Raw genomic sequence first — 26,542 nt, 5'->3', positions numbered from 1 at the left:
TTGGTCAAGGACCACAGGTATGGAGCAGCACAAGTTTTCTAACAATCTAATTTTTAATTCCCATACTCACTTCCCCTTCTGCAATATCAGACCTCTTTCCTCTCAGATACTTCTGACATGAGAGATAGGGTTGCAAGTTACATTTTAGTCTTTGAAGTCATACCACATAATCCTTGCAACCTTGGGCAAAGCACTTTTAATCTACTAACCTTTTCAGTTTAGAGAATTAGCTTGTTTATATCAGTTCCTGGAGGTTGTTTTGAGCATCCTGAAAAGCTTCTCACAATGCAACTGCAGACTTTGGTTATATTACCTGGTTTGTCTACATGTAATCACAGATGTTGGGGTCACGGCTCTGTGGGGGGTACAACATGTGCTGAATGATTGCTTGTTCTTTTCTTTACAGTTAATTCTTTACTTTTTTAGCTGATCAGATGCCTCCATGATGGTTTTGCATGTTGGATAAGAATCTGCCTGTACATTTCAGCGGTGAGTGTGCCATTAATTTTAACTCTGTGTGAGTTGCATCCTCAAACCTACAGGAAATCTCCAGCGCACATAACTGTTACCTGCTGAAATTCTTCAATGTATTGTTCATCAGCAAAGTGTCTTCTGTTAAACCCAATTATATCACCTGTGAGAGTACCTGGTGGTCTACTGGGGGGCGGGGACGCCCGCCCCCTCCTCTTCTGTGTGCCACATCTGGTCAGGCTCACACTGTTTGGGAATAAAGTGCTTGAACCGTTCCTGGGTTTTAACACGCACATCATCTGACATCATCACGCTTGGTGTCGATTTCAAATGTTTAAAGGTACTATGTCCCTATTGACATTGCCCAACGTAGGTCTATTAATAGTTCCTGGGTGCACTCATAGTTCTGATCTTCGTTCTTGACCCTTGCCAGTCCTTGACTTCTGCTAATTCTCTGCCTGTACCTACCCCTGCCTGTTACTGACCATTCTTCAGATACAGACTTTGTACTGCGCTATTGATTGGTAGCAGTTGTTATAGCCGCTACCAATCAGAAGTGAAAATCAGCTGTTATAGGCAGAAGCGTGAGCTGTGACTGAGGCCTTGGTGTTGTTCTGGGACACTTTATGGTGCATTACCTTCTGAGTCCAAAGCACCTGCTGCCATTTTTCTGCACCCCAGTCCTTGTGTTTTCATGTGTAGACGAGTTGTTTGGCTTTGTTTTCACCTCGAAGGAATGGATTTTTGGTCCCAACTTTTTCACGTCCAAGACCACTTCTGTTGAGTGTTCTCTAGACTGCAGCTGGGAGGACAAGATTCTGCTTTCTCATCTAAAGACTGCATTTCTGGTTCTGAACCTTGCTGGCTTTTACTTCTGCAAAAGAGCTTGGATACCTTTGACTGCAACATTTTTGCTTGAAAGAGATGTTGGTCATACAGGACTACCATCTTGCCTTTTGTTGCTAAACACAGTGTCGTTTTATTGCAGTTGGTTTTTAACACGAAAAACATAGGAAAAGTGCTATCTACTTTCCATATCAGTAAGGCGATTGTGTTATTGTGTGCATTCTTTTGGCCCGTCTACTATTGAAGAATACATATGTTAGATCTGTCAAAAACAGTGCCCCCCATAATGTTTGGGACAAAGACGCATTTTCTTTGATTTGCCCCTCTGCTCCTGTTTGAAATTTTAAATCAAACAATTTAGACGTGATTAAAGTGCACATTCTAGTCTTACTCGGACTAGTTCCTGGATCAACTATGAGCTATCTTTTATAACCCTGTATACCCTCCTTTGCTAAAAAGCCACCCAACCTCTTCTTAAAGCTATCTAATGTATCGGGTTGTACAACTGATTCAGGGAAAGAATTCTACATCTTCACAGCTCTGACTGTAACAAACCCCTTCCCAATATTTAGATGAAACGCCCTTTCTTCTAATCGGAATGGGTGACTTTGTGTCAATTGGAAAGACCTACTGGTAAATAAATCATTAGAGAGATTATTATATGATCCCCTTATATATCTATACATAGTTATCATATCACCCCTTAAGCGCCTCTACTCCAGCGTGAACATCCCCAATTTGGCCAGTCTTTCCTCATAGCTAAGATTTCCCATACCTTTTACCAGCATAGTTGCCCTTCGCTGTACCCTCTCTAATACAATAATGTCCTGTTTGAGTGATGGAGACCAAAACTGTACGGCATATTCTAGATGGGGCCTTACCAGTGCTCTATACAGTGGGACCCCCTCCTCCCGTGACTCTCTGCCCCATTTAATACAACTCAAGACCTTATTTGCCCTTGATGCTGCTGACTGGCATTGCTTGCTACAGACAAGTTTATTATCTACAAGAACTCCAAGCTCCGTCTCCATTATGGATTTGCCTAGTGCAGTCCCATTAAGGGTATAAGTGGATATTGTTACATCCCAGGTGCAGGACTTTACATTTATCAACATTGAATCTCATTTGCCACTTAGCTGCCCAGATTGCCAGTTAGTCAAGATCCTGTTGCAAGTGCCACATCCTGGATGGAATTAATTGAGCTGATAGTTTTGTGTCATCTGCAAACACTGATACATTACTTACAATAAACTCCCTATAGTCATTAATGAACAAGTTCAATAAAAGTGGACCCTATACCGAGCCCTGAGGGACCCCACTTAGAACCTTACTCCAAGCAGAGAATGTCCCATTAACAACCACCCTCTGTACCCGATCCTGTAGCCAGTTTCCTATCCATGCGCAAACGACTTCATTAAGCCCAACAGACCTTAGTTTAGAAAGCAGTTGTTTATGGGGCACAGTATCAAATTCTTTGGCAAAATCCAAGTAGATAACATCTACTGCCCCCCCCCCACTGTCCAGAATCTTACTTATCTCATCATAAAAAGCAATCAAATTTGTCTGACATGACCTATCCTTCATAAAGCCATGCTGATTGTTGCTCATAATGCCATTCACTAGGACAAAATTTTGAATGTGATCCCTTAACAAGCCTTCAAATAATTTGCCCACCACAGATGTCAAACTTACTGGCCTATAACTGCCAGGCTGAGATCGTAATCCCTTTTTAAATATTGAAATGACATCAGCTTTTCTCTAATCCATAGGCACCATACCAGATGAAAGTAAATCTGAGAAAATCAGAAATAATGACTGGTCTAAAACTGAACTAAGCTCTCTTAGAACCTGGGGGTGTATGCCATCAGGACCTGGAGCCTTGTTTACATTAATTTTTATTAAAGCTTTATGAATCATATCCTGAGTCCGCCACTGACTAGATTCAGCTGAGCCATCAGTGCAGTTATGAAGTGAGCCTGGGAACTCTGACGTCTCTATTGTATACACTGTAGAAAAGAACTGATTTAGCACATTTGCCTTTTCTGTATCTGTCACAACCATACTGGTACCATTATTTAAAGGAGCAACACTCGCAACCTACATTTCTTTACTATTAATATACTTAAAAAACTTTTTGGGTTCAGACTTCGTCTCAGCCACAATGCATTTCCAATGTTTGGGAAAGAGTAATGGTAAGTATATTAAAGCAGTCATGTTTAATACTTTGTTGCATATCCCTTATATAGCAAGAGTTTAGTCAGCACTAACTAACTAACTTGGGTCCTTAGACTGACCGTTTTTTGGTTACCCTAAATACCAAGACTTATCTCCATGATAAACGGTGGCAACCCGAGTGCACCGATATCATGTTACATGAATGTTGCCTACCTGTGTTGCATGGTGGGAAAAACACCTCCATATGTAAAGCAATAGAATTCCACATTGCAGAATAACAGGCTCACAAATGAGCAAAAACAAAGGAAAACAATATGCCCCAACCAAAAGAGAGCATGCTCTGGGTCATGTGATCACAGTAGTGCATATATTGTGTGTTGGAGAATGTGATCACAGTTTGGTGTACACTGTATGACCCTTTGTACTCTTTTCATAGGTGGAGCAACAGCCTAGGGTCTAGAATTTCTGGAAGATATTTCCACACTCCAGGGCCAGGCAGTGCAGCCATAGTGCAAAGGGGAAATAGTTACATACTTAAAGGTGTGGTTCCCTTTAAGTTAACTTTTAGTATGTTATAGAATGGCTAATCCTTAGCAACCATTGTATACTACAGAGCATTTCTGTTACGTGCTGTCTATCTTGTGCCTTTTCTCCTTTATCATCTTAGAATGGGGCCGCTATCCTAAGAGCCCACCATTGGTGGCGTAACTTGGGCTTGTCACGGTCCACCCCCCCAATACAAATCTACTGATGGACCCTGGCATAAACAGTGCTTACTCCCCCAGTCCACATGCTCCACACCTCCCAGCTTTCACAGATCTGCTATTTTAAAGGTAAGATGCAGCAGACTCTATGGTCCGAGCCCTCTGGTGACCATGGGCTCAGTTGTATAAGTTATGCCATTGCCAACCACCCTCACTCCCCGTCACAAACTCCTGCCCTCCCCCCCAGTTGTAGAATTGCCACCTTCCCCAGCCCTCCAGATGGGACCTGATGTCACAAGGCAGTGGCTGCGGGGCAATGATGTAGCGATCAGAGATTGGCCAATAGCCATGTCATTCTAGGGGAATCCTGCCAGCTTTTCCTAATTTGAAAAACTCGGCAGTAAGTTTTGACCCGGGTTGCCCTTCTGAAAACCCTAGCCACAGCTCCCAGCCAGCTATGATGTATGGCGGGGGTCATAGGCAGGGTTGCCAGATTTACTGTTTTCCAGCTAAATTTGGCTACTAATTTAAAGCCTGGGCGGGTTTTGAAACTAAAAACTAGCCAAGGTAGGGATTTGGGCTACTTTTTTGGCTTTTGGCTGGTTTGTACTTTGGAAAGCGGCCAAAGTTATTTCTTGCCCTAATGTGCCAAGCCTGTCTCCCAATGCATGTTGGGTAATGTCGTTTTGGTTTACCAATTTGTCAGCTTTAACGTAAGACTACAATACCCAGCATGCAATGGGACTGCCTTGTGTAGAAGTAGCCCAGTCTCCCATCGCTCTTCTCATTCTCACATTTTCTAGTGACTTTCCTCAATTTCAGACCATTTTTGCAGCAAAAATCTGCAAGTTGACCGGTTATACCAATATTTATTGAAATTGTATATGAATTCGGGCTTTACAGGACCCCTATACCCCCCGCTGTAGTTACGCCCCTGGTAGAAGCCAAATCTGATCCTTTCGCTTCATGGAAAAATTTGCGAAACAGTGAAAATTTGAAAAAGGCGGATTTACAGTTTTTACACTTATATTCATTAATACTTTTAGACGGTTTTTCACTGCACACACACTATAGGACTTTGGCTGGTTTTGATAATTCCAGGTTTTTCTCTGGTACCTGTTTCATTCTGGGATTATAGAGTAATAACGAGTATGTGTAACTTGTCTCCCTGAGGTACAACGAGGCCTCCAGGCGGTGAATGTCTTTGACACTTTACTCATTTCCACATGAACAAACCTTTACCTGAAGAAGTAAAACCCGCCATATTGTAAATACTAAGGTTCCTCCACACGCTCAAGCCTCTCTGTACTCGGTTTGTAAGACAAGTACGTACAATACAGTGACCCACAATAACTGCTGCTCAGCAGCCTGCAGACTAACCTCCCTATGTTTCTTATTTGCAACAATTTACCACACGCCAGAAAGTACACCGTGAATAGAACGACACCGCCTACTAGAGCGGCTGACAGAAACGTCGCGGCCACCTCCAATATGGCAACTAAGCCCCGCCCACTGGTACTAGCGCGCATTAAACGTCACAACAGCATACAGGCGTTGAGAGAGAGAGAGAGAGAGAGAGGGGGGCAGTCGCCGCTAGCCATAAAGGGCGGAGATACCCGGCACGTGCCACTGTGTCCCTACTAACCGCGCGCAGCCAGGAAGACACGTTCACTCTGCGCCTCCGCCCCCACGCCTTTGGCACCAGGCCCAATCAGAGACGAGTTTCTGCGTGACTGACAGAGGAGACCAGCTAATCCGCGAGAGCCTGGCGCTGCGTTCCGGCCAATGATCGGGCAGGGGCGGGCGGGAGTAAAGGAAGCGAGTGAAGGTGCGCGCAGGGCTGAGAGGACGGAGGAGTGCGAGTGAGAGAACCGCAGGCACCGAGCCAGAGGGCGGCAAAGCGAAGAGCGAGGGTCGGTAGTGTCCGTGTGAGCGCGCTGTACCCCGGGACGCACCGAGGTGAGACATTGCGGGACCTCCCACCCGCCTCCTGTTATTGTGGCCTGTGAGTGGCCCGAGCGCCTCACGTGTTCCTGTTCTGTGTGGGGCCCCGCTGGAACTCGGAGCAGCAGTGCTGGGTCTTTCCTTCCGGCTCTAGGCCCTACTCTTAAGTCTCTCTCACTGCTGGCGAACTACATTTCCCACAATCCCCATCTCAGCTGCTGAGAAACAACTGTATCTCCCCTCACTGAATTCTGTCTGAGTATTGGCTTATCTACTCCATCTCCAGCCCACGTGTCTCTCTAGCGCCCCTCCCCCTCTGACTACAACTCCCAGCACCCCTCTCACACCCTTCCCTCTGTATAAGGCCTGTGCTGAATATGCAGTACTACAACTCCCAGCAACCCCTCTCATCCTTCCCTCTGTATAAGGCCTGTGCTGAATATGCAATACTACAACTCCCAGCAACCCCTCTCATCCTTCCCTCTGTATAAGGCCTGTGCTGAATATGCAATACTACAACTCCCAGCAACCCCTCTCATCCTTCCCTCTGTATAAGGCCTGTGCTGAATATGCAATACTACAACTCCCAGCAACCCCTCTCATCCTTCCCTCTGTATAAGGCCTGTGCTTAATGTGCAGTACTACAACTCCTAGCACCCTTCTCACACCGTTCCCTCTGTATAAGACCTGTGCTTATTGTGCAGTACTACAACTCCCAGCACCCTTCTCACACGGTTCCCTCTGTATAAGACCTGTGCTTATTGTGCAGTACTACAACTCCCAGCACCCTCTCTCATCCTTCCCTCTGTATAAGGCCTGTGCTTAATGTGCAGTACTACAACTCCCAGCACCCCTCTCATCCTTCCCTCTGTATAAGGCCTGTGCTTATTAATGTGCAGTACTACAACTCCCAGCACCCTCTCTCATCCTTCCCTCTGTATAAGGCCTGTGCTTAATGTGCAGTACTACAACTCTCAGCACCCTCTCTCATCCTTCCCTCTGTATAAGGCCTGTGCTTAATGTGCAGTACTACAACTCTCAGCACCCTCTCTCATCCTTCCCTCTGTATAAGGCCTGTGCTTAATGTGCAGTACTACAACTCCCAGCACCCTCTCTCATCCTTCCCTCTGTATAAGGCCTGTGCTTAATGTGCAGTACTACAACTCCCAGCACCCTCTCTCATCCTTCCCTCTGTATAAGGCCTGTGCTTAATGTGCAGTACTACAACTCTCAGCACCCTCTCTCATCCTTCCCTCTGTATAAGGCCTGTGCTTAATGTGCATTACTACAACTCCCAACACCCTCTCTAATCCTTCCCTCTGTATAAGGCCTGTGCTTAATGTTCATTACTACAACTCCCAACACCCTCTCATCCTTCCCTCTGTATAAGGCCTGTGCTTAATGTGCATTACTACAACTCCCAACACCCTCTCTCATCCTTCCCTCTGTATAAGGCCTGTGCTTAATGTGCATTACTACAACTCCCAACACCCTCTCATCCTTCCCTCTGTATAAGGCCTGTGCTTAATGTGCAGTACTACAACTCTCAGCACCCTCTCTCATCCTTCCCTCTGTATAAGGCCTGTGCTTAATGTGCAGTACTACAACTCTCAGCACCCCTTTCAGATCAGCCTGTCTGTATAAATGAACTGTTAGTATGATGTAGAGAGGGATATTCTGAGACAATTTGCAATTGGTTTTCATTTTTTATTATTTGTGGTTTTTGACTTATTTAGCTTTTTATTCAGCAGCTCAGTTGCACAGTTTGTAATTTCAGCAGTCTGGTTGTTAGGGTCTAAGAGACTGGGAGGAGAGGCCTGAATAGAAAGATGTGTAATATAAAGTAGCAATAACAATACATTTGTAGCCTTACAGAGCATTTGTTTTTTTAGAAGGGAGACAGTGACCCCAATTTGAAAGCTGGAAATAGTCAGAATAAGGCTAATAATGAAAAAACTATTACAGAAAAAATAGTGAAAACCAATTGAAATGTTGCTTAAAATTGGCCAAATCCTGCTGAAAAAGGACGAATCCCGAATCAAATCGTGGATTCAGTGCATCCCTAATTCTGGGTAAACTGTTCCACACGTATACGACCAGGCAGAACGGATGGATTAGCTGATGCCCGTGTGCAAGAGATCTAAGTGACATTGTCTGAGGGCAGGTGATAGAGAAGCCTAATTCAGTACGGGTATTGGACCTGTTTTCCAGAATTCTCATGACCTGGGGTTTTCCTGATAACAGACCTTTCTGTACTTCGGATCTTCATACTTTAAGTCTAATAGAAAATCATGTAAATATTAAAGGGATTCAGTCATGATTTTTATGTTGTAGTTTTTATTTCTCAATTACACTGCAAATAATTCACTGTACAATATAAAATATCATTCCTGAAGCAGCAAGTGTATTTAGTTGTAATATTGGTGTGTAGGTGCATCTCAGCTCATTTTGCCTGGTCATGTGATTTCAGAAAGAGCCAGCACTTTAGGATGGAACTGCTTTCTGGCAGGCTGTTGTTTCTCCTACTCAATGTAACTGAATGTGTCTCAGTGGGACCTGGATTTTACTATTGAGTTCTTAGATCTACCAGGCAGTTGTTATCTTGTGTTGCAATCTGGTTACCTTATTTGTTGTTAGGCTGCTGGGGGGAAAGGGAGGGGGTGATATCACTCCAACTTTTAGTACAGCAGTAAAGAGAGACTGAAGTTTTAGTCACATAACTGGGGGCAGCTGGGAAATTGACAATATGTCTATCCCCATGTCAGATTTCAAAATTAAATATATTTGCTCTTTTGAGAAATGTATTTCAGTGCAGAATTCTGCTGGAGCAGCACTATTAACTGATGTGTTTTGAAAAAAACATGTTTTCCCATGACAATATCCCTTTAAATAAACCCAATAGGCTGGTGAAGTACTGTTTGATTACATTTTTGATTATTTTTATAAAGCGGAGTCTATGGGAGACGGCCTTCCCGTAATTCAGAGCTTTCTTGATAACGTGTTTCCAGGTAACGGATCACATACCTGTACCTACTGTACCATCTAGTACCAGTTTTCTTGAAGCCGGTAGCCTAATCACCACCTGGCCGTGGCTTAACGTGGGGCCAATAGCAAATAAACAAAAAAACAAACAAAACCAATTTGAACCTGTGCTCAAGCAGACGTGTTCTGTTGTGCAAGCAGGGAGTTGTAGTTGTGATAAATTAGGGGTCTCTGCCCAGGCTTAATTCTTAGCTATTGGCGGTCAGGATAGAGGAATCATATGGCAGCTCTCAGTCTATATATTTATGGCTCGTGTAGCAGAAATACCAATGTTGTTTAACTGCCGGGGAAAGTCCCTCTGAGCCCTCCAGCTGTCGGACTATAACTCCCGTTGCTCATCTGTCAGTTTTGCTGGGAGTGGTAGTTGGGTGGCAGCTGTCGGGTTAGTGCAGGGTATTGGGTAGGTGCACAAACAAAGGCAAAATCCTATAATAATAATAATAATATTGTTTATTATCAAGAAGTCCCATATCAGAAGAACATAAATATATAATATTCATCTCCGCTGGATCCCTGAGCGTACAGTAATATTCTTCCTATCTGTACATCCCATGCTGTAGTGGAGCCGCCCATTTGTTATTGTGTCTGACAGCCGCAGACAGATGGGTGTCCTGTAATATTATACCCCGGCTTTCAGGTGCTGTTTTCATTTTTCAGTTCACAGCTTCACCTTTCCCCACCCCCAGAGCATTCTAACTGGCAGTTTGCCAAGCCATTAAAGGGACACTGTCATAGGAAAACATGTTTTCTTAATAGTGCTGCTCCAGCAGAATTCTGCACTGAAATCCGTTTCGCAAAAGAGCAATTTTTTTTATATTTAATTTTGAAATCTGATATGGGGCTTGACATATAGTCAGTTTCCAAGCTGCCCCAGTCATGTGACTTGTGCTCTGATAGACTTCAGTCACTCTTTACTGGAAGTTGGATACCCCCTCGCTTTCTCCCCAGCAGCCTAACAGAACAAGGGGAGGAGGTTGTTTATGCAGAGCTCATTGTTATTTTAATGGGCAGTGGCACCTGTATAAATCATTATCGTTTAATATGTTGACACAGATTGGTTAGCTCCTATCGCAGCCTGCGTATGTTTTGCTGCAACCAGTGGGAGGAGTTGCCACAAGATGCAGCCCTGGCCATGCCCCATTCTCATTCATCTGATGCACCTCTCATTTCCATTAATCTATACTTAAACAATTACATGTTCCCTCTGCTCATAAATTGAGATCTATGAAAATCACAAGATGCTCTTGGCAGTTGCACCGGAATCCAGGGGACTTTTATCTTTTTAATATTGGCAAAATAACATCGGTTCAGATCCTTGGGGGAGTGTCTATAGTTGGCCATTCATACAGACTTTCAGCCAAATATCGATCGGGGAAGCCAGTCGGAGGCCCCATACACAATGACCAAAAAGCTGCTGACCGATTACGTTTTTAAACTGCCTGCATCTTATATCGGCCTGTGTATGGAGATCTCAACTCTGTGCTGCCTGCTAATTGGTTGCTATGGTATACTAGAACTGGTGTAGTCTTACATCATCTAAGTGATGTCATGAAACACTTGGAACTTGGGACTGGATTTATATTTAGTGCATACATTTATATAAGTGAGCTCAAGCAGCTGCGCCAGAGCCTGGTCCTTAGTCAAGTTTGGGTAGTAAGCCGTTTTTAATGTTACTTGCCTCGTCCATAAATTGTCTTATCCAATGATATGTTTTCTTCTCACTTGCCCTTTAAATAGCCTTCAAGTCATTTTCAGATCTCCAGTAGTTGGTTTTATTTACTATTCATCTTATCTCCTTATATTACAAGTAAACAGTTGCGCCATCCCCGGGCTGAGCCAGATCAACCTCTCTCTCTATGGGAATCCTTAAGGCAAAGTGTTCCTTGTTTGTAAATATTCCTTGTTTATAGTATAGATTCAAGCAATCCTAGCGCCTTGTTTATAGTATAGATTCAAGTGATCCTAGCGCCTTGTTTATAGTAAAGATTCAAGCGATCCTAGCGCCTTGTTTATAGTATAGATTCAAGTGATCCTAGCGCCTTGTTTATAGTAAAGATTCAAGCGATCCTAGCGCCTTGTTTATAGTAAAGATTCAAGCGATCCTAGCGCCTTGTTTATAGTAAAGATTCAAGCGATCCTAGCGCCTTGTTTATAGTAAAGATTCAAGCGATCCTAGCGCCTTGTTTATAGTATAGATTCAAGCGATCCTAGCGCCTTGTTTATAGTATAGATTCAAGTGATCCTAGCGCCTTGTTTATAGTAAAGATTCAAGCGATCCTAGCGCCTTGTTTATAGTAAAGATTCAAGCGATCCTAGCGCCTTGTTTATAGTAAAGATTCAAGCGATCCTAGCGCCTTGTTTATAGTATAGATTCAAGCGATCCTAGCGCCTTGTTTATAGTATAGATTCAAGCGATCCTAGCGCCTTGTTTATAGTATAGATTCAAGGGATCCTAGCGCCTTGTTGATAGTAGAGATTCAAGCTATCCTAGCACCCTGTTTATAGTAAAAATTCAAGCGATCCTTGCGCCTTGCTTAGATTATAGATTCAGGTGATCCCAGCGCCTTGTTTATAGTATAGATTCACGTGATCCTAGTGCCTTGTTTATAGTATAGATTCACGTGATCCTAGTGCCTTGTTTATAGTAAAGATTCAAGCGATCCTAGCGCCTTGTTTATAGTATAGATTCAAGCGATCCTAGCGCCTTGTTTATAGTATAAATTCAAGCGATCCTAGCGCCTTGTTTATAGTATAGATTCACTTGATCCTAGTGCCTTGTTTATAGTATAGATTCAAGCGATCCTAGCGCCTTGTTTATAGTATAGATTCAAGCGATCCTAGCGCCTTGTTTATAGTAAAGATTCAAGTGATCCTAGCGCCTTGTTTATAGTATAGATTCAAGCGATCCTAGTGCCTTGTTTATAGTATAGATTCAAGCGATCCTAGCGCCTTGTTTATAGTATAGATTCAAGCGATCCTAGCGCCTTGTTTATAGTAAAGATTCAAGTGATCCTAGCGCCTTGTTTATAGTAAAGATTCAAGCGATCCTAGTGCCTTGTTTATAGTATAGATTCAGGCAATCCTAGCGCCTTTTTAGTAAAGATTCAAGCGATTCTAGCGCCTTGTTTATAGTATAGATGTATGCGTTAGTCTGGGCCTTTGTAGGCCAGCTTGCACAATGTATAGTGACTTTCCTTCTCCCCTTTGTTTAGCCGGATCGTTCTGCTGATGGCTGCACCTCTTTTGCCGTCAATCTGACTCATGACTGTCCCATTCATTCTCTTGCAGACTCATCTGGTGCATTAAAGGACAAATCAAACGTGACTATAGCACGGAAATAAAATGATTGACTGGCTGGTGTGTTCTGCATGGGACGGCAGTTTTATTTAGAACGTTGCACCCTTTGCCCCAGAACCACTGTCATTGAGGCAAGGGGATAGTTAAAAAGTACATTATACTCTCAGATTAGAGATTTTGAAAGTTGTGCAGGGTTGTATATGGCATTGTATCCACAGCCCAACAAGGGGGCTCTCATGCAGAGGGGCGTAATTGTATAATATATCCCAAGAGTCCTTGTTTGTCACAAGAAAATGGAAACTGTATCTAGAATAGACTTAACATGCCGGCAATATAGAACTCCGTTGTTAAACTGCAGCAAGGTAATCACATGTGAGAGGGGGCACTAGCCAATAACTACGGTCGCAGGTTAGTAGCACTAAATTCCCATAGGATAATGGCAGGGATCACTTGCATCTCTATATCCTTCTATTGTGTACACATGGGCTTCTGTATCAGACTTCCTGTTTTCAACTTAAACCTCCAGGGCACGGGCTTGAGCATGCTCAGTTTGCTCCACTCCCTCCTCCATGCTTTAATCTGAGCCCAGAGCTAAAGCTGGCCATAGACGCAAAGATCCGATCGTACGAATCAACGTACGATCGGACTTTCCCATCTCCCGACCATCCACTAACCATTCAGATCAAAGTCTTTACCATTCCGATCAAATAAGAACAGATCACCCAATGTTCTGCCCCTGACAGCAATCGTACGATACTTATGTCTGACAACACTAGTGACAGTCTCCCTCTGAAAATCGTACGATTGGCAATACACGCAGAGATATTATCGGCAGGCGACAGAAATTTTCTAACCTGTCCGATCGACCAAACGACCGATCTCCGACGGACGAAAAATGTCGGGACTCTCCACACATGGTCCGAAAATCGTACGAATCCACGATTCGTACGATCGGATCTTTGCGTCTATGGCCAGCTTAAGAGTGAGCAGGAAGTGATGTCACACCAAGCTAATATGGCAGCTGCTATCCTAAACAAACAGAGTTTCTAGAGCTGTTTACTCGGTATGGTAAAGCATTCTGCAGAATAAATATAGTCTTATAGCTTGTACTACTGTGGCTAATCTATTGGCTATAAACTGCTTCAGGTGTCCTTCTCCTTTAGTTTCACTCCTCTTTATTTAAAAACACTCCAGTTCTCCAGTAACATAATGTAAACATGGCGGCTGCTTTTCCTGTCTGGGAGACCAGGGACCTTTTACATTAAGGGTATCTACCAGGTCACATAAATGTGCTAAAGGTAAACAGTATGGTTGTTTGTTGCACTAAGTGCCACTTCCTTGGCGTATGAGATACTAGCTGTCAGTAAGGCACGAGTCCAACAGGGGCTCGGCAGATGGGCACCAAATAGCATCATTATGTGAATATTATTTGAGCACTGTAATTGGTTAGGAGCAGAGCTGAACATTCAAAAGCCCCATGAGTGTACATGGCAAGCAGCTACAAGTTCTGATTTTCTTAAAGGAGAACTTAACCCTAAAAATGAATGTGGCTAAAAATGTCCTATTTTATATAGAGAACTTATTGCACGAGGCTAAAGTTTGAGCTTGTCAATAGCAGCAATGATCCAGGACTTCAAACTTGTCACAGGGGGTCACCATCTTGGAAAGTGTCTGTGACACTCACATGCTCAGTGGGCTCTGATTGGCTGTTGAGAAGCTAAGCTTAGGGATCGTCACTAATTATCCAGCAGAAAATGAGCTTCCCTGGCTGTAATATAAGCTGATGCTACAGGTTTGCTGATTATTCAATTCTGATGCTAATTGCACTGGTTTCTGTGCTGCCATGTAGTAATTATGTGTATTAATTACTAATCAGCCTTATATTGTGACATTTCTATTCTATGTGTACTGTATATTGTGAGTGGGTCCCTAAGCTCAGTAAGTGACAGCAGCACAGAGCATGTGCAGTGAATCAGCAGAAAAGAAGATGGGGAGCTACTGGGGCATCTTTGGAGACACAGATCTTTACTGCTAAAGGGCAGTGGTTGCCTTGGGCTGGTACAGAAGCACAAAACATGTGCAACATTTCTACCTACTTCTTTAGTTAGGCTTTAGTTCTCCTTTAAGAGTACAGAGACCCATAGGTGAGTATCTTTAAAGTTCCTGCAACTGTGTATTGTTCAGTTTGGCGACTACTTCCATTTGCGCTTGTGCCTAGTAACTAATCAGCGCTTTCTGCCCTCCATGGCTCTGGGTAGGGATGGCTTTAGTAAGGTTGTTGAGCTTTGTCTCAACCTGTTAGCTCCTTCCAGATTCCTAACAACTTGCACAATGTGCCTAATACAATATATACAGGCTACACAAAGTGTGATATACTTGTAAAAGAAGAAAATGGGGCCAACCGGCACTAAACAGATCCACAGGACCAAAGGAGTTAAATTGTATTTATACAAAGCTAAAAGTATATATAACTCTGCATCTCCATTCTGGAGCACCTTGTCCTTCCCCCCCCCCAACTACAAAAATTTGATATACTTGTAGCCTCTGAATGGGGGCCGAGCGTCGGCTGCACAGAAAGCGAGTGTTGCTGCACTTTCAGCCTTCAATCTCTCAGCCGCTCCTTTGGACATTCTACAGTTAACAATTGCAGCTTCAAACTAGTTTCTAATAGGAGAGGCAAGCAAAATGGCATCTCCCACCAACCTCTATCAATATACAGACAAGGGATGTGCTATGCAAGCAATATATCAAGGCATCCTGCTGAGCAGATATTACTAGCTAGTTGGGTTTATTTTTATCTTCTTTATTATTAGGGATGGGCAGTGCCTTGCTCTGTTTCTTAGTGCTGATTCGTTTATTTTTTTCCCATTCTAGCTACTGCCATGATGAATGGTTCAAATATTGGCAACAACACATCTAATGCCAAATCAAACGATGACAAGGTTGTAAACGGCCATGATGAAAATGAAAACAATCCCTTTGCTGAATATATGTGGATGGAGAATGAAGAGGACTTCAACAGACAGGTAAGAATAGGTATCCCCTGTACAGGTATGGGACCTGTTATTAGAGATGCACCGAATCCAGGATTCGGTTTGGGATTCAGCCTTTTTCAGCAGGATTCAGCTCAGCCGTTGCGAATCCTTATTTGCATATGCAAATTAGGGGTATGGAGGGAAATCGTGTGACTTTTTGTCACAAAACAAGGAAGTAAAAAATGTTTTTCCCTTCCCACCCCTAATTTGCATATGCAAATAAGGATTCAGGTTTGGTATTTGGCTGAATCTTGCACAAAGGATTCGGGGGTTCAGCCGAATCCAAAATAGTGGATTCGGTGCCCTACCTGTTATCCAGAATGCTTGGGACCTGGGGATTTCCGGATAACGCAGCTTTCTGTAATTTGGATCTTCCTACCAAGTCTACCAGAAAATGATATAAATGTTAAATGAACCCAATTGGCTGGTTTTTCCTCCAATAAGGATTAATTATATCTTAGTTGGGATCAAGTACAAGCGACTGTTTTATTATTACACAGAAAAAGGAAATCAGTTTTAAAAATTTGGATTAGATGGATAGAATGGGAGAGCGTAATGGGTCTATGGGAGGCGCACTTTTATTAATTCAGAGCTTTCTGGATAACTGATCCCATACTTGTTCTAAGTAGGGATGGGCGAATTTTTTCGCCATGTTTTGCTGCGGAAATGACGCCCATAGACTTGTATTGCGTCTTGTGTCAAAAAAAGACTGCGTCAAAAAAATTTTGCCGAGCGACATAAATTTTGATGCCCATAGACTTTAATAGGCGTCTGCGACAATTCCCCAGCGGCTATTTTTTGACGAAACGGGTCAAATTCGCCCAAGCCTAGTTCTAAGCACTTTTCTGTAGACTAAACAGCCCACCCATCTTTGCTCATAGCCTGTATTGAAATTCACCAATTGTGCTGTCCGTTCTTTCCCCTTTGTACTAGAAAATGATACTTTAATACCTTTTTATTATTTAGGTGGAGGAGGAGCTGCAGGAACAGGATTTTCTAGATCGCTGTTTCGAGGAGATGTTGGACGAAGAGGACCTGGATTGGTTCATTCCATCCCGTGACTTGCCGCAGGGTGTGGGACAATTGCAGCAGCAGTTAAATGGGCTGACAGTCAATGAAAATCACAGTACAGAGGACATATTGGTATGATAACTATTGCCATATTCTTGCTTTTAATATCTGAAGTTAAACATGTATCAACCTCTTAGAGGATGGCTTTGGGGGAGTCAAGGACATTAGTCTTGGGTGCTTGTGAGCAATCCATTCCAAGGGGTTCCATTTCTGCTACACAAATATTTTTTTTTATACTTGTTCCATTCCTCCATACATAATTCTATAATCCACGTCCCTATACAGATTCCCCTGTGCTAAACACAATTCAGCAGGAACGTTACTTTTGTTTTCGAACTCATTTACTTTTTTTTTTTCCATCTCTATAGAGCAAAAGCAGCCTGAACCCTGATGCCAAGGAATTTGTTCCGGGAGTGAAGTACTGAACATTATGGGCAACTTTTAAAACAATAAAAACACACAAAAAAACAAAAACAAAACACAAAAAAGACTGTTTCCTTAAATCTTCAGGACAAAAAGCTGCACAGCGAAAATGGGAGGGGCTTGGGGAGGTGGTAAATAAGTGATGCTTTAGCTCGACACTGACTCGACTTCGATGTGGAATCATGCATTTTTTTTTCCTTCGTTTTAATACTCCCCTCCCTTCCTTCCAACATCCACTTTGGTGTTATGCTTGTTGGACAATTCTTTTTTTGTTTTTCCCCCATGAAAAGGGGCAGGAAATCGTCATCAAAAGACCGTATGCTGTTTTATTTTCAACTGGAAGATTCTTAAGTGTCGCAAATCTTCCTCCTTCCCAACAGTCATTCATCCAACAGCCCAACACACAAATAGCGGCTGAATCATAAGCAATGGGATATGAGAAGAGGAAGAACGGAAGGCTTCCAGAATCCGTATTATTCCTTGTTAGTGCCATGAAGATATCCGGTATTCACATCATGGTGTTTTGGAGAGAAAAAAAGGTTCCTGCCGAGCATGTTCTCTTCCATTGCCATTTATTTTAAAGAAAATCCAGAACCATCAGCTGTTTGTATTGTTCTAGGATACAGGAAAAGGAGCCTTCATGTTGCACAAAGCTGATTCCATTATGCACAGCCAGAGAGAGAAGATTCCACAAATCTTGTCTGCCCATTGTAATTATGCTGCAACTTGTAAAACTTTTTGTTTTGCTTTCGGATAGTGCGATTAGTCAGAATTCGACACTACAAAAAGAAAAAAAAAAAAAAAATTATTCACGGCTAAAAGAGCAGAAAATCTGGGGCCGTTAAATGACGCTTTATTGAATGTTACTGTGGGTAAGTTTAATTAAGTCACTGCCACAGAGAAAGCCGTCTTGGAAGCCGGCAGTGGTTAGGTAAAATTTCCTTTGCTTTCAAACCATTACAGTGTTGACTTTCTCTAGGTCTTTAAAAGTAGGCATGGATTTTTTTTTTTTTTTTTTTTTTTTCATTAATGAAACCCTCTGTTTTATCTGGAAGTAACGTGCATTTATTAGCACTTCCAGCCATACCATGCCTTTCCACCAGGGGGCAGTACATGAGTAACTTCAGTCCATACAGTATGCGAGTTGGCTCCATTCTAAAGTACGAAACAAGTCTGTCACATAAGCTATATCTTTTAAACTGCCTCAAGAAACATACTGTTTTTATGGAATGATGTGGAATAAGTCACAGTAAAATAAAGCAGCCTGATCATTGTAAATGTCTGTCTGTGTAACGAGTGCTTTTGTTGTTGTACTCCTTGAAATTCCTCTTGCTTATGAATATCCTATCATGCCTCGGGCCATATATAAAAATACCGGACAGGCCAAGCTGCCCACTATGGTAGAGGGATTCATGACTGAGAGAAAGAGGCTGATGTTGGAGGTTTTTATAGGACAAATAGCACAAGTGCTAATTTAGAGGCAGAGGCATGGACTCTGGGAAGCAGCTGGTGGCTGACGAGAAATCTCTTCTATTGCAAGATCTGGTCCTTTACTCACAAAGTAATGTCTGTGTTTATAAAGCACCACAAATGTACCCAGAGCTTTACATGATGTAAATACAAGTGCGGGGGTCAATTCGAAATGAGACAGTGGAAATAAATACTTGTGTTCCAGCACTGTTAACATCAAATCTGTGACTGTGATGTGCTTTCCTTTTAGTTAGGGTACTAAAGAAGTAGCTAGAAATGTTGTAGATGATGTTTTGTGCTTCTGTACCAGCCCAAGGCAACCACAGCCCTTTAGCAGTAAAGATCTGTGTCTCCAAAGATGCCCCAGTAGCTCCCCATCTTCTTTTCTGCTGATTCACTGATTCACATGCTCTGTGCTGCTGTCACTTACTGAGCTTAGGGAGCCACTCACAATATACAGTACACATAGAATAGAAATGTCACAATATAAGGCTGATTAGTAATTAATACACATAATTACTACATGGCAGCACAGAAACCAGTGCAATTAGCATCAGAATTGAATAATCAGCAAACCTGTAGCATCAGCTTATATTACAGCCAGGGAAGCTCATTTTCTGCTGGATAATTAGTGACGAGCCCTAAGCTTAGCTTCTCAACAGCCAATCAGAGCCCACTGAGCATGTGAGTGTCACAGACACTTTCCAAGATGGTGACCCCCTGTGACAAGTTTGAAGTCCTGGATCATTGCTGCTATTGACAAGCTCAAACTTTAGCCTTGTGCAATAAGTTCACTATGTAAAATACTGTGTCATTGGCTTGTGAATGAAAGTTGGAAGGGGTGTTGCAAACCCCCTGACTCCATTGCACCCTTGCAGCTTGATCATGGGTAATAAGAGTCCGACGGGCGCCAGTACTGAGCATGCTCCTGGCAATTCCTTTCTTATTTGCATAGTATAAATTGCCAGCCAATATGACTCGTGCTATACTAATAGGTCAGGGGTACAACGCTGCCTCACTTTTAACTGGAAACTAGGGGGAACAACGCTGCACCCTCTGGTAAGTGCCAACTTCTTTTAGCTTACTTTTTTTTTTTTTAAATTCACATACCCTTATTGTCATAATGCTTTTTTTTTATTTTTTTTTTATTTTTATAAATAGGCACAAATGCTGGCTCCAGCTCCTACTGTCTAGCCGTCGGGCAGTGTGGATTTCAGAGCTGCAGAAGGAGGGGCTTGGTGACCTGCTCCAATATAAATCACTGCCTGAGAGATACCCCATACTATGGCTGGACATAAGGATAATGGTGATAATGCCTGCTCTAAAAAGATTTCCCAAAAAATATAGGAATACTCTTCCATGCACTGATGGAGCGTGTGCTGGAGCTCTTTTAAAAGCCATGCACAAACCAGACTAGTGTCTGCAGAGCCAAACTGCGGCTGGGTCTTGTCTTACAGACAAACTTACCAGACAAATGCCTGGCGGATATGATGCACTCACATGAGCAACGCACCAACATTGTGCTACCACAGCTTCTTGAAGATTCTGGGTTTTTTTCTTTTCCAGTGTCACAGCTGAAACAAATGTATTGGGAAGGCCTCGAGCTATGCTGTAAAACTGTGTACAAAAATTAATTTTTCTAACCATTAGGTGGCATTAGGAAAGTTCTGCACTATTTTTAGGATGTATGATAATTTCTTTTTTTTTTTTAAATTCTCAAAAATTTGTATAATCAATGTCTCTATAAACCACTATTGCTTTGTGTAGACAACAGATAAGCGGTAAAAACTAGGGCTTCTGCTAAGATTATTAATATAAATTTGCACCATCGTTGTTTAGCCTTTATATAATTGGTCTTTTTTTGTAACCCAAAAGTCCACTCCAAATATTTATACCTATCTATACACAAACATGTATAAACTATGTATACCAATATCTATATTTAGTGTAGATCTTTAGATCACAACAGCCTTTGCTATTAGGCTTGTTGAAGAAATTCTCCAAACCCTCTTCATGAAGAACCACCCATGCTGCTTCTATTGAAAGGTCTTTTCCACTCTTCTAAAGGCATGGCCTCTGCTACAGGTTTTTTTTTTTTTTTTTTTAACTGTTGAATTCTGCTTTAAGGACTGGAGTCCAAAACTGCACTGCATATTCCAGATGAGGTCTTACCAGGGACCTATAAAGAGGCAAACTTTTCATCCCTTGAGTTAATGCCCTTATTATGCAAGACATTACTTTAATTGCCATGGAATGACACTGCCTGGATATTAACTTGTTATCCACAAAAATCCCCAGATCATTCTTAATTAAGGAAAACTCTTAACGAAATTTAGTCAAACCACTCTACAAAGTGGAATAGTTCTGCACAATTTTGTATCCTCTGCAAAAATAGAACCAGTACTTTCAATGGCCACCTCCAGGTCATTAATAAACAAGTTGAAAAGCAAGGGACCTAGTACAGAGCCCTGCGGTACTCCACTAACAACACTGGTCCAATTAGAAAATGTTCCATTTACCACCACTTTTTGTAGTCTATCTTTTAGCCAGTTCTCTATCCAGGTACAAATACTATGTTCCAGGCCAATATTTTTCAATTTAACCAGTAGCTTTCAAAAGCTTTAGCAAAGTCTTAAGTATATCACATCCGCTGCCATCACAGAGTTCCTGTTCACCTCCTCATAGAAGTCAATAGAGTTAATCTGGCAAGATCAGCATAAACCATGTGGGCACAAACACATCATAATGTGATTTTCAGTGTTATCTCATATTACTCCTACCAAATGCTTTCTTTTGCTCCTTGTTGCAATACCCTTCCCATTTCTATTTTTAGCCTTTTTTGCATGCTTTATTGGCCTCTTTCACCGAAGGGTGATGTTTGGGTTTTTTCCCATTTCAGTTTCAGCTATGTTGAATGGGGGCTGCACCATTTGGTTTATTTCTATTTGCTCAGGTTTAGGTGACATTTGCATTTAGTTTTGTCTTCACTTGGGTTGTTTCCCTGCTTTTACCCAACCTCTGTTGCGTAGATGCAAATCTTTGACATATTGAGAGTTCCTTCTTTTTGCCTCAATAGAAAAATGTTTTAAGAGCCATATTAAGGAACTGAGATTATCATCACAGCTGTAGCCAAGCAAAATCGTTCGAGAGAAACCGCTTCTTCTGTCAGCATTTTTAACGTCCGATCCATGCTACTGCAGATGGAATGGGTCTGAATGAAAACCGCTCCTGTTACAATTTTGCAATAAATACATTTTAATTCATTGTAGAATATGTCGTTATACGGGAGCTGGTGCATGGACGTTTAACATTATCCTCTACCATCACCATACAATCTCCTGATTCCTCCTAGAAAGCAAGTGTTTCTCGAGTTGTGCTTCGCAGAAGATTAAGCTCTAGAACTGGCTCCCAGAGAATAAACTCTACAAGGGTGAGATGGATGCATGGGTAGAAGATTGGAATGGACAATAGGGATGGGCGAATTTTTTAGCCTTGTTTTGCCGCAAAAATGTGCATAGACTTGTATGGCGTTTTTTTGACGCCCATAGACTTTAATGGCCGTCCACGACATTTCGCCGGTGGCAAATTTTTGGCGGAACGAACCGGGTCAAATTCGCCCATCCCTGATGGACAAGTCTTGCCTCCTTTCTCCAACAGTTGTCTTTGCTTTGGTCTGCACATGCTCCCTTTACCCCTTTTTGCCTTTCTGTTCCCCATATTTGCCCCCCTCTGTATCATTGTCTTCCTTTTGTCTCACCCTGTTTCTCTATTGCATTTGCCCAAATAAGAGGTTATGGAAACCTGCCTCTATCATACCTTGTAAAGTATTGAAATTGCTCCGGTACCCCACTGGATCCTCCATACTGCTGAACTACCTGGTGACCATTGAGTATTTTCAATCCTTATTCCTGCACTTCATCGTGGATGGTCTTGAAGCTTTGAAGATCTGCTTTTTTTCCATACTGATGGTCTACCACAATGTATACAATGGCAAACACATATGAAGAAACCTCACAATCCTCTCCCAAGGGCATATCAAACTACTTCAGAGCCAAAGTCTTATTTTGATAAATTCCGATAGTCCCTAAGGCAGTATTGCCACAAGTCTTTGGAAGTGTGTGGTCTATCACATTATCTGGTAGCAGAGCAGAGGTTCAGAGCAGTATCTGCAGTGCTGATGTGACAAGAATGACTATGAAGTTGCTACTTAATGGTAGACTGTGGTATAATTGGAGGTTACTGAAAACCACAGCAAGTATGATTTTTTTTTTTGGATGATGATTATCGGTTGTGCATGCATCTGAAAATTCTACACCAGTCAAGGCTTCCTCTTGCATCTATAGCAACTACTAGGTCTGCTTCATCCATTGCCTTTCGAACTTAGCTGTTAACGATGCCCAATGCAATCCTTATAATGCTTCCTCTTACACAGAATCATCTTGTGACTCCTATGGCATAAACCTAGCGAGCGAACCCAGAAAACAGCCACGTTCTTGCTTACCAGTATGAAGCGCCAGCACAGCATTGGTGCTAAACGGAGCCTATAGGAGCAGAACTAGAAACTAAAACCAGAAAACAGGAACCAGGCACAAAAATAAGGAACATTAGACAATAAGAAGATTTTATTTGTCCATTAAAAAAAAGGAAAAGTGTTACAGAAATAGCCACAAATGTATCAAAGACCTCAGAGGGTCATTACCATGCCCAAACCTCATAAATATAGACAGCAGCCTCTATTGATGCCTTTTATACTTTGATTGTGCGGAATTTTCTTTACATTTGGATTTGTCCCTTTGAATTGAATGAGGTTAAATGCAGTCTGAGCAAGTGTAAATGTGATGGGGACACTAGAATCCTTTGGAATCCCCTTCCTGTCCAAGGCTATCCCTTCTCCTCATGCCCCACGGAGTGGATGTAGATTTAACTGTACCACGGGTTTTTGTAGGAGAGACCATAATTGATGGTTATTTTATGGAAGGCAGGGTGCGGTTTGAGAGGTTTAAACTTGGATTGGATAAAACCAGTTACTTAGTGGTCTGGTGATAACTTTTTTTTTCAATACTGCTTGTCATCATAGACCCTTGGCAGAATACTTCAAATAAATTGTCAATATTGCAGCTCCATGAAACTAGTAAAATAAAAAAGGCAGTTCTGTTCTTTCACTCACACACAAATTGGCATCCAAAATTACAGAATATTGAGAGGAATTTCAAGACGTTTCAGCAATGTGTCAGACACACCAGCACCTCAGTGTGGGTGACCATAACAAGCATCTTGGCCTCCATGCTCACAAGACTTCTGTTACCCAATTGTGGCTAAATAGATAGGCGGTGCACAATAAAAAAAAGTGTCTAATATAGTTGGTCATTTTATTTTTGCTGTCTACTTACCCAGTTTTAGGTTTACTCTGTTACTTTAAGTTGGGTTCCCACTTTCAGTAACCAACATTTGAGGTGGATTCTCTTATGACTCGTCTGGCTTTCGCCCATTGCCTGTCTGGATTCTGAGCTCATTGACTTTTGGACAATGTTAAGATTCTCAAGATTGCTTGCTGCCCTGGAGTTTTGCTTATTTTAAAGACACCATAACCTGGAATGTTTTGGGATCTCCACTACTCTGTCTGTTCCACTTAAGGAAGCTGGAATCTCTGTTGCTGTTGGCATCAACAGGCATCCGTGAAAACCAGCAGCCGCAGAGCTCTTCTTGCCTTCTGGCAGCTACTTCAACCTCAACTCATTGGTCCTTTTTCTATCCAGTGCAAACCAATAAGGATAAATAAGACTGAGGTGACAAACAGTCCAACTATAAGTTTATAGATCAGCAAACCTTATGAGAATGGTGAGGATAGAGAAATCGCTAATGCCACACTATGGAATTTAAATCTTTGTCTGACCCACCATAATACAACTAGGGAGAATTTTAACACCACATTTCAAAGAAGAATGGTTGATGGGGTTTCACAATGTTAGTTGTGGGTTCACAGGTACTCAACATATTTCTCTTAGTTCAGAGGTGGCTCTTGCTTTGTCACCTTTGCTGCCACAAGAACCTCTGGCACAGCAGTCTGCCCTCTAAATGGAACCACCCCCAACCTAATTTGATCTCATATAAATGTGGTTGGTTCCTTTGCCAACATTTATCCAGGCTTAAGATGGCCATACACGATGAGGTCTGCTCTTTAAGTAGGATACTGTTGCAGGAAAACATGTTTTTTTTTCTCAAAGTATCAGTTTAAAGTGGCCATAGACGCAAAGATCCACACGATTTTCAGACTGTGTGTGGAGAGTCCCGTCATTTTTCGTCCCACGGAGATCGGTCTAATGGGCGATCAGCCAGGTTAAAAGATTTGTGTCGGCTGCCGATAATATCTCTGCATTTATTGCCGATTGGACGATTTTCAGTGGGAGACTGTCGCCAGCTTTGTCAGACATAACTTTCATACGATTGCGGTCAGGGGCAGAACATCAGCTCATCAGTTCTTTTGTACTTTATTTGATCTGAATGGTTAGTGGCAGGTCGGGAGATGGGGGAGTCCGATCATTTGACGAATCGAACGATTGGATCTTTGCATCTATGCCCAGCTTAATAGTGCTGCTCCAGCAGAATTCTGCACTGAAATCCATTTCTGAAAAGAGCAAAAAGATTTTTTTGAAATCTGACTAGATGTCCTTTTCCCAGGTGCCCCCAAATGATGTGACTTGTGCTCTGATAAACTTCAATTACTTAACTGCTACACTGCAACTGCTCCCCCCTAGCAGTCCATCAACAAAACAATGGTCAGCTAACCAGATAGCAGCTCCCTGACACCTGCTGAATGGTTTGTTTGCATTGCTAAAAGAGCTGCTTTTTTGGGGGGGGGGCTAGAGAGCACAGCCTAGGTTGTAGTTAAATACAACGAGAAGGGGAGAAACAATAGTTGTCTTAAAGCAGTTCCATCTTGAAGTGCTGGCTCCTTTTCAAAGCTCAGAATTAAGCACAATGCACTGAGATTGTGCCTCCGCACCAATATTAAAGCTAAAAAAACACATTTGTTTGGTGCGAGAATTAAATGTTAAATGGCAGAGTGAATTCTTTGCAATGTAAACAGTGTAATTAGAAATAAATGTAAGCCACAAAACATGACAGAATCCCTTTAATTACTCAATGATTCCATGATATGTCTGTTCACTTTCATGTTCATTTTTGTCAACAAATTTTGGTTTAGCCAGCCATGTCTCAGCATGTAGTGGCAGCTTTTGAAACTAGCAGAAGAATTGATGGCACCATACATAAGTTGAACCTTGGACCTTTCAACGTGCAATTTGAGTTGTAGTATCTGCTTCTGAAAGGGACACTTGTGACTTCAGCAGAGTCAATGACCTCTCAGACAAGCCTCATTAGCAAGCTCCTCTGGTATCCCAGATAATAGTGCCAAAAACATTGCAATGAGCCAATGCTTCACCCTTATTGTCTGTCATTAGTGCAGCAATGAGTTGTCTGATCCACATATGAAGAGCCAGGGAAGCAAATCCACAAGAAAAGCATTGGGTGGAGGAGACAACACCCTTATTTGTAGGCCAAGCAGAAACAAGTCTGCAAAGAAATCCCAGTATGAACAGGGGTCCCCAACTTTTTTTTTACCTGGGAGCCACATTCAAATGTAAAAAAAGTTGGAGAACATAAGTGGGCAAAAAGCTCCTGTGGGTGCCAAATACAGGCTGTGATTGGATATTGGGAGCCCCTAAATGGATTTGAAGCCTACAGGAGGCTCTGTTTATTGGTAGATATGGTTTTTATGCAACTAAAGCTTGTCTTCAAGTCAAAACGTCCAATAGAAACACCTGCTTAAAGGCAACTGGTAGCAACATCAAAGGGATTTGATTCCTTAAAGGCAAAACCAGCCTTCAATTGTGAATCTAAGTCAGTGATCCCCAACCAGTAGCTCCTGAGCAACATGTTGCTCTCCAACCCTTTGGATGTTCCTCTCAGTGTCCTCAAAGCAGGTGTTTATTTTTGAATTCCAGGCTTGGAAGCAAGTTTTAATTGCATAAAAACTAAGTATAGTGTTAAGTAGAGAGTCCTTTA

General features: G+C 42.3%; 1 protein-coding gene across 1 annotated transcript; it reads left to right on the top strand.

Annotated features, from left to right (window-relative positions):
- Positions 1-6,055: 6,055 nt before the first annotated feature.
- paip2b.S (poly(A) binding protein interacting protein 2B S homeolog) lies at positions 6,056-18,699 on the top strand. The gene is given in 4 exon segments (NM_001094925.1): positions 6,056-6,155; positions 15,354-15,505; positions 16,481-16,657; positions 16,954-18,699. Coding segments are annotated over 3 exon segments (375 nt in total). The 5' UTR covers positions 6,056-6,155; positions 15,354-15,364; the 3' UTR covers positions 17,011-18,699.
- Positions 18,700-26,542: the final 7,843 nt, after the last annotated feature.

The sequence above is a fragment of the Xenopus laevis genome, chromosome 1S (genome assembly GCF_017654675.1).
Source record: "Xenopus laevis strain J_2021 chromosome 1S, Xenopus_laevis_v10.1, whole genome shotgun sequence".
Taxonomy (NCBI): Eukaryota; Metazoa; Chordata; class Amphibia; order Anura; family Pipidae; genus Xenopus; species Xenopus laevis.
This window is presented reverse-complemented; position numbering and strand designations above follow the sequence as displayed.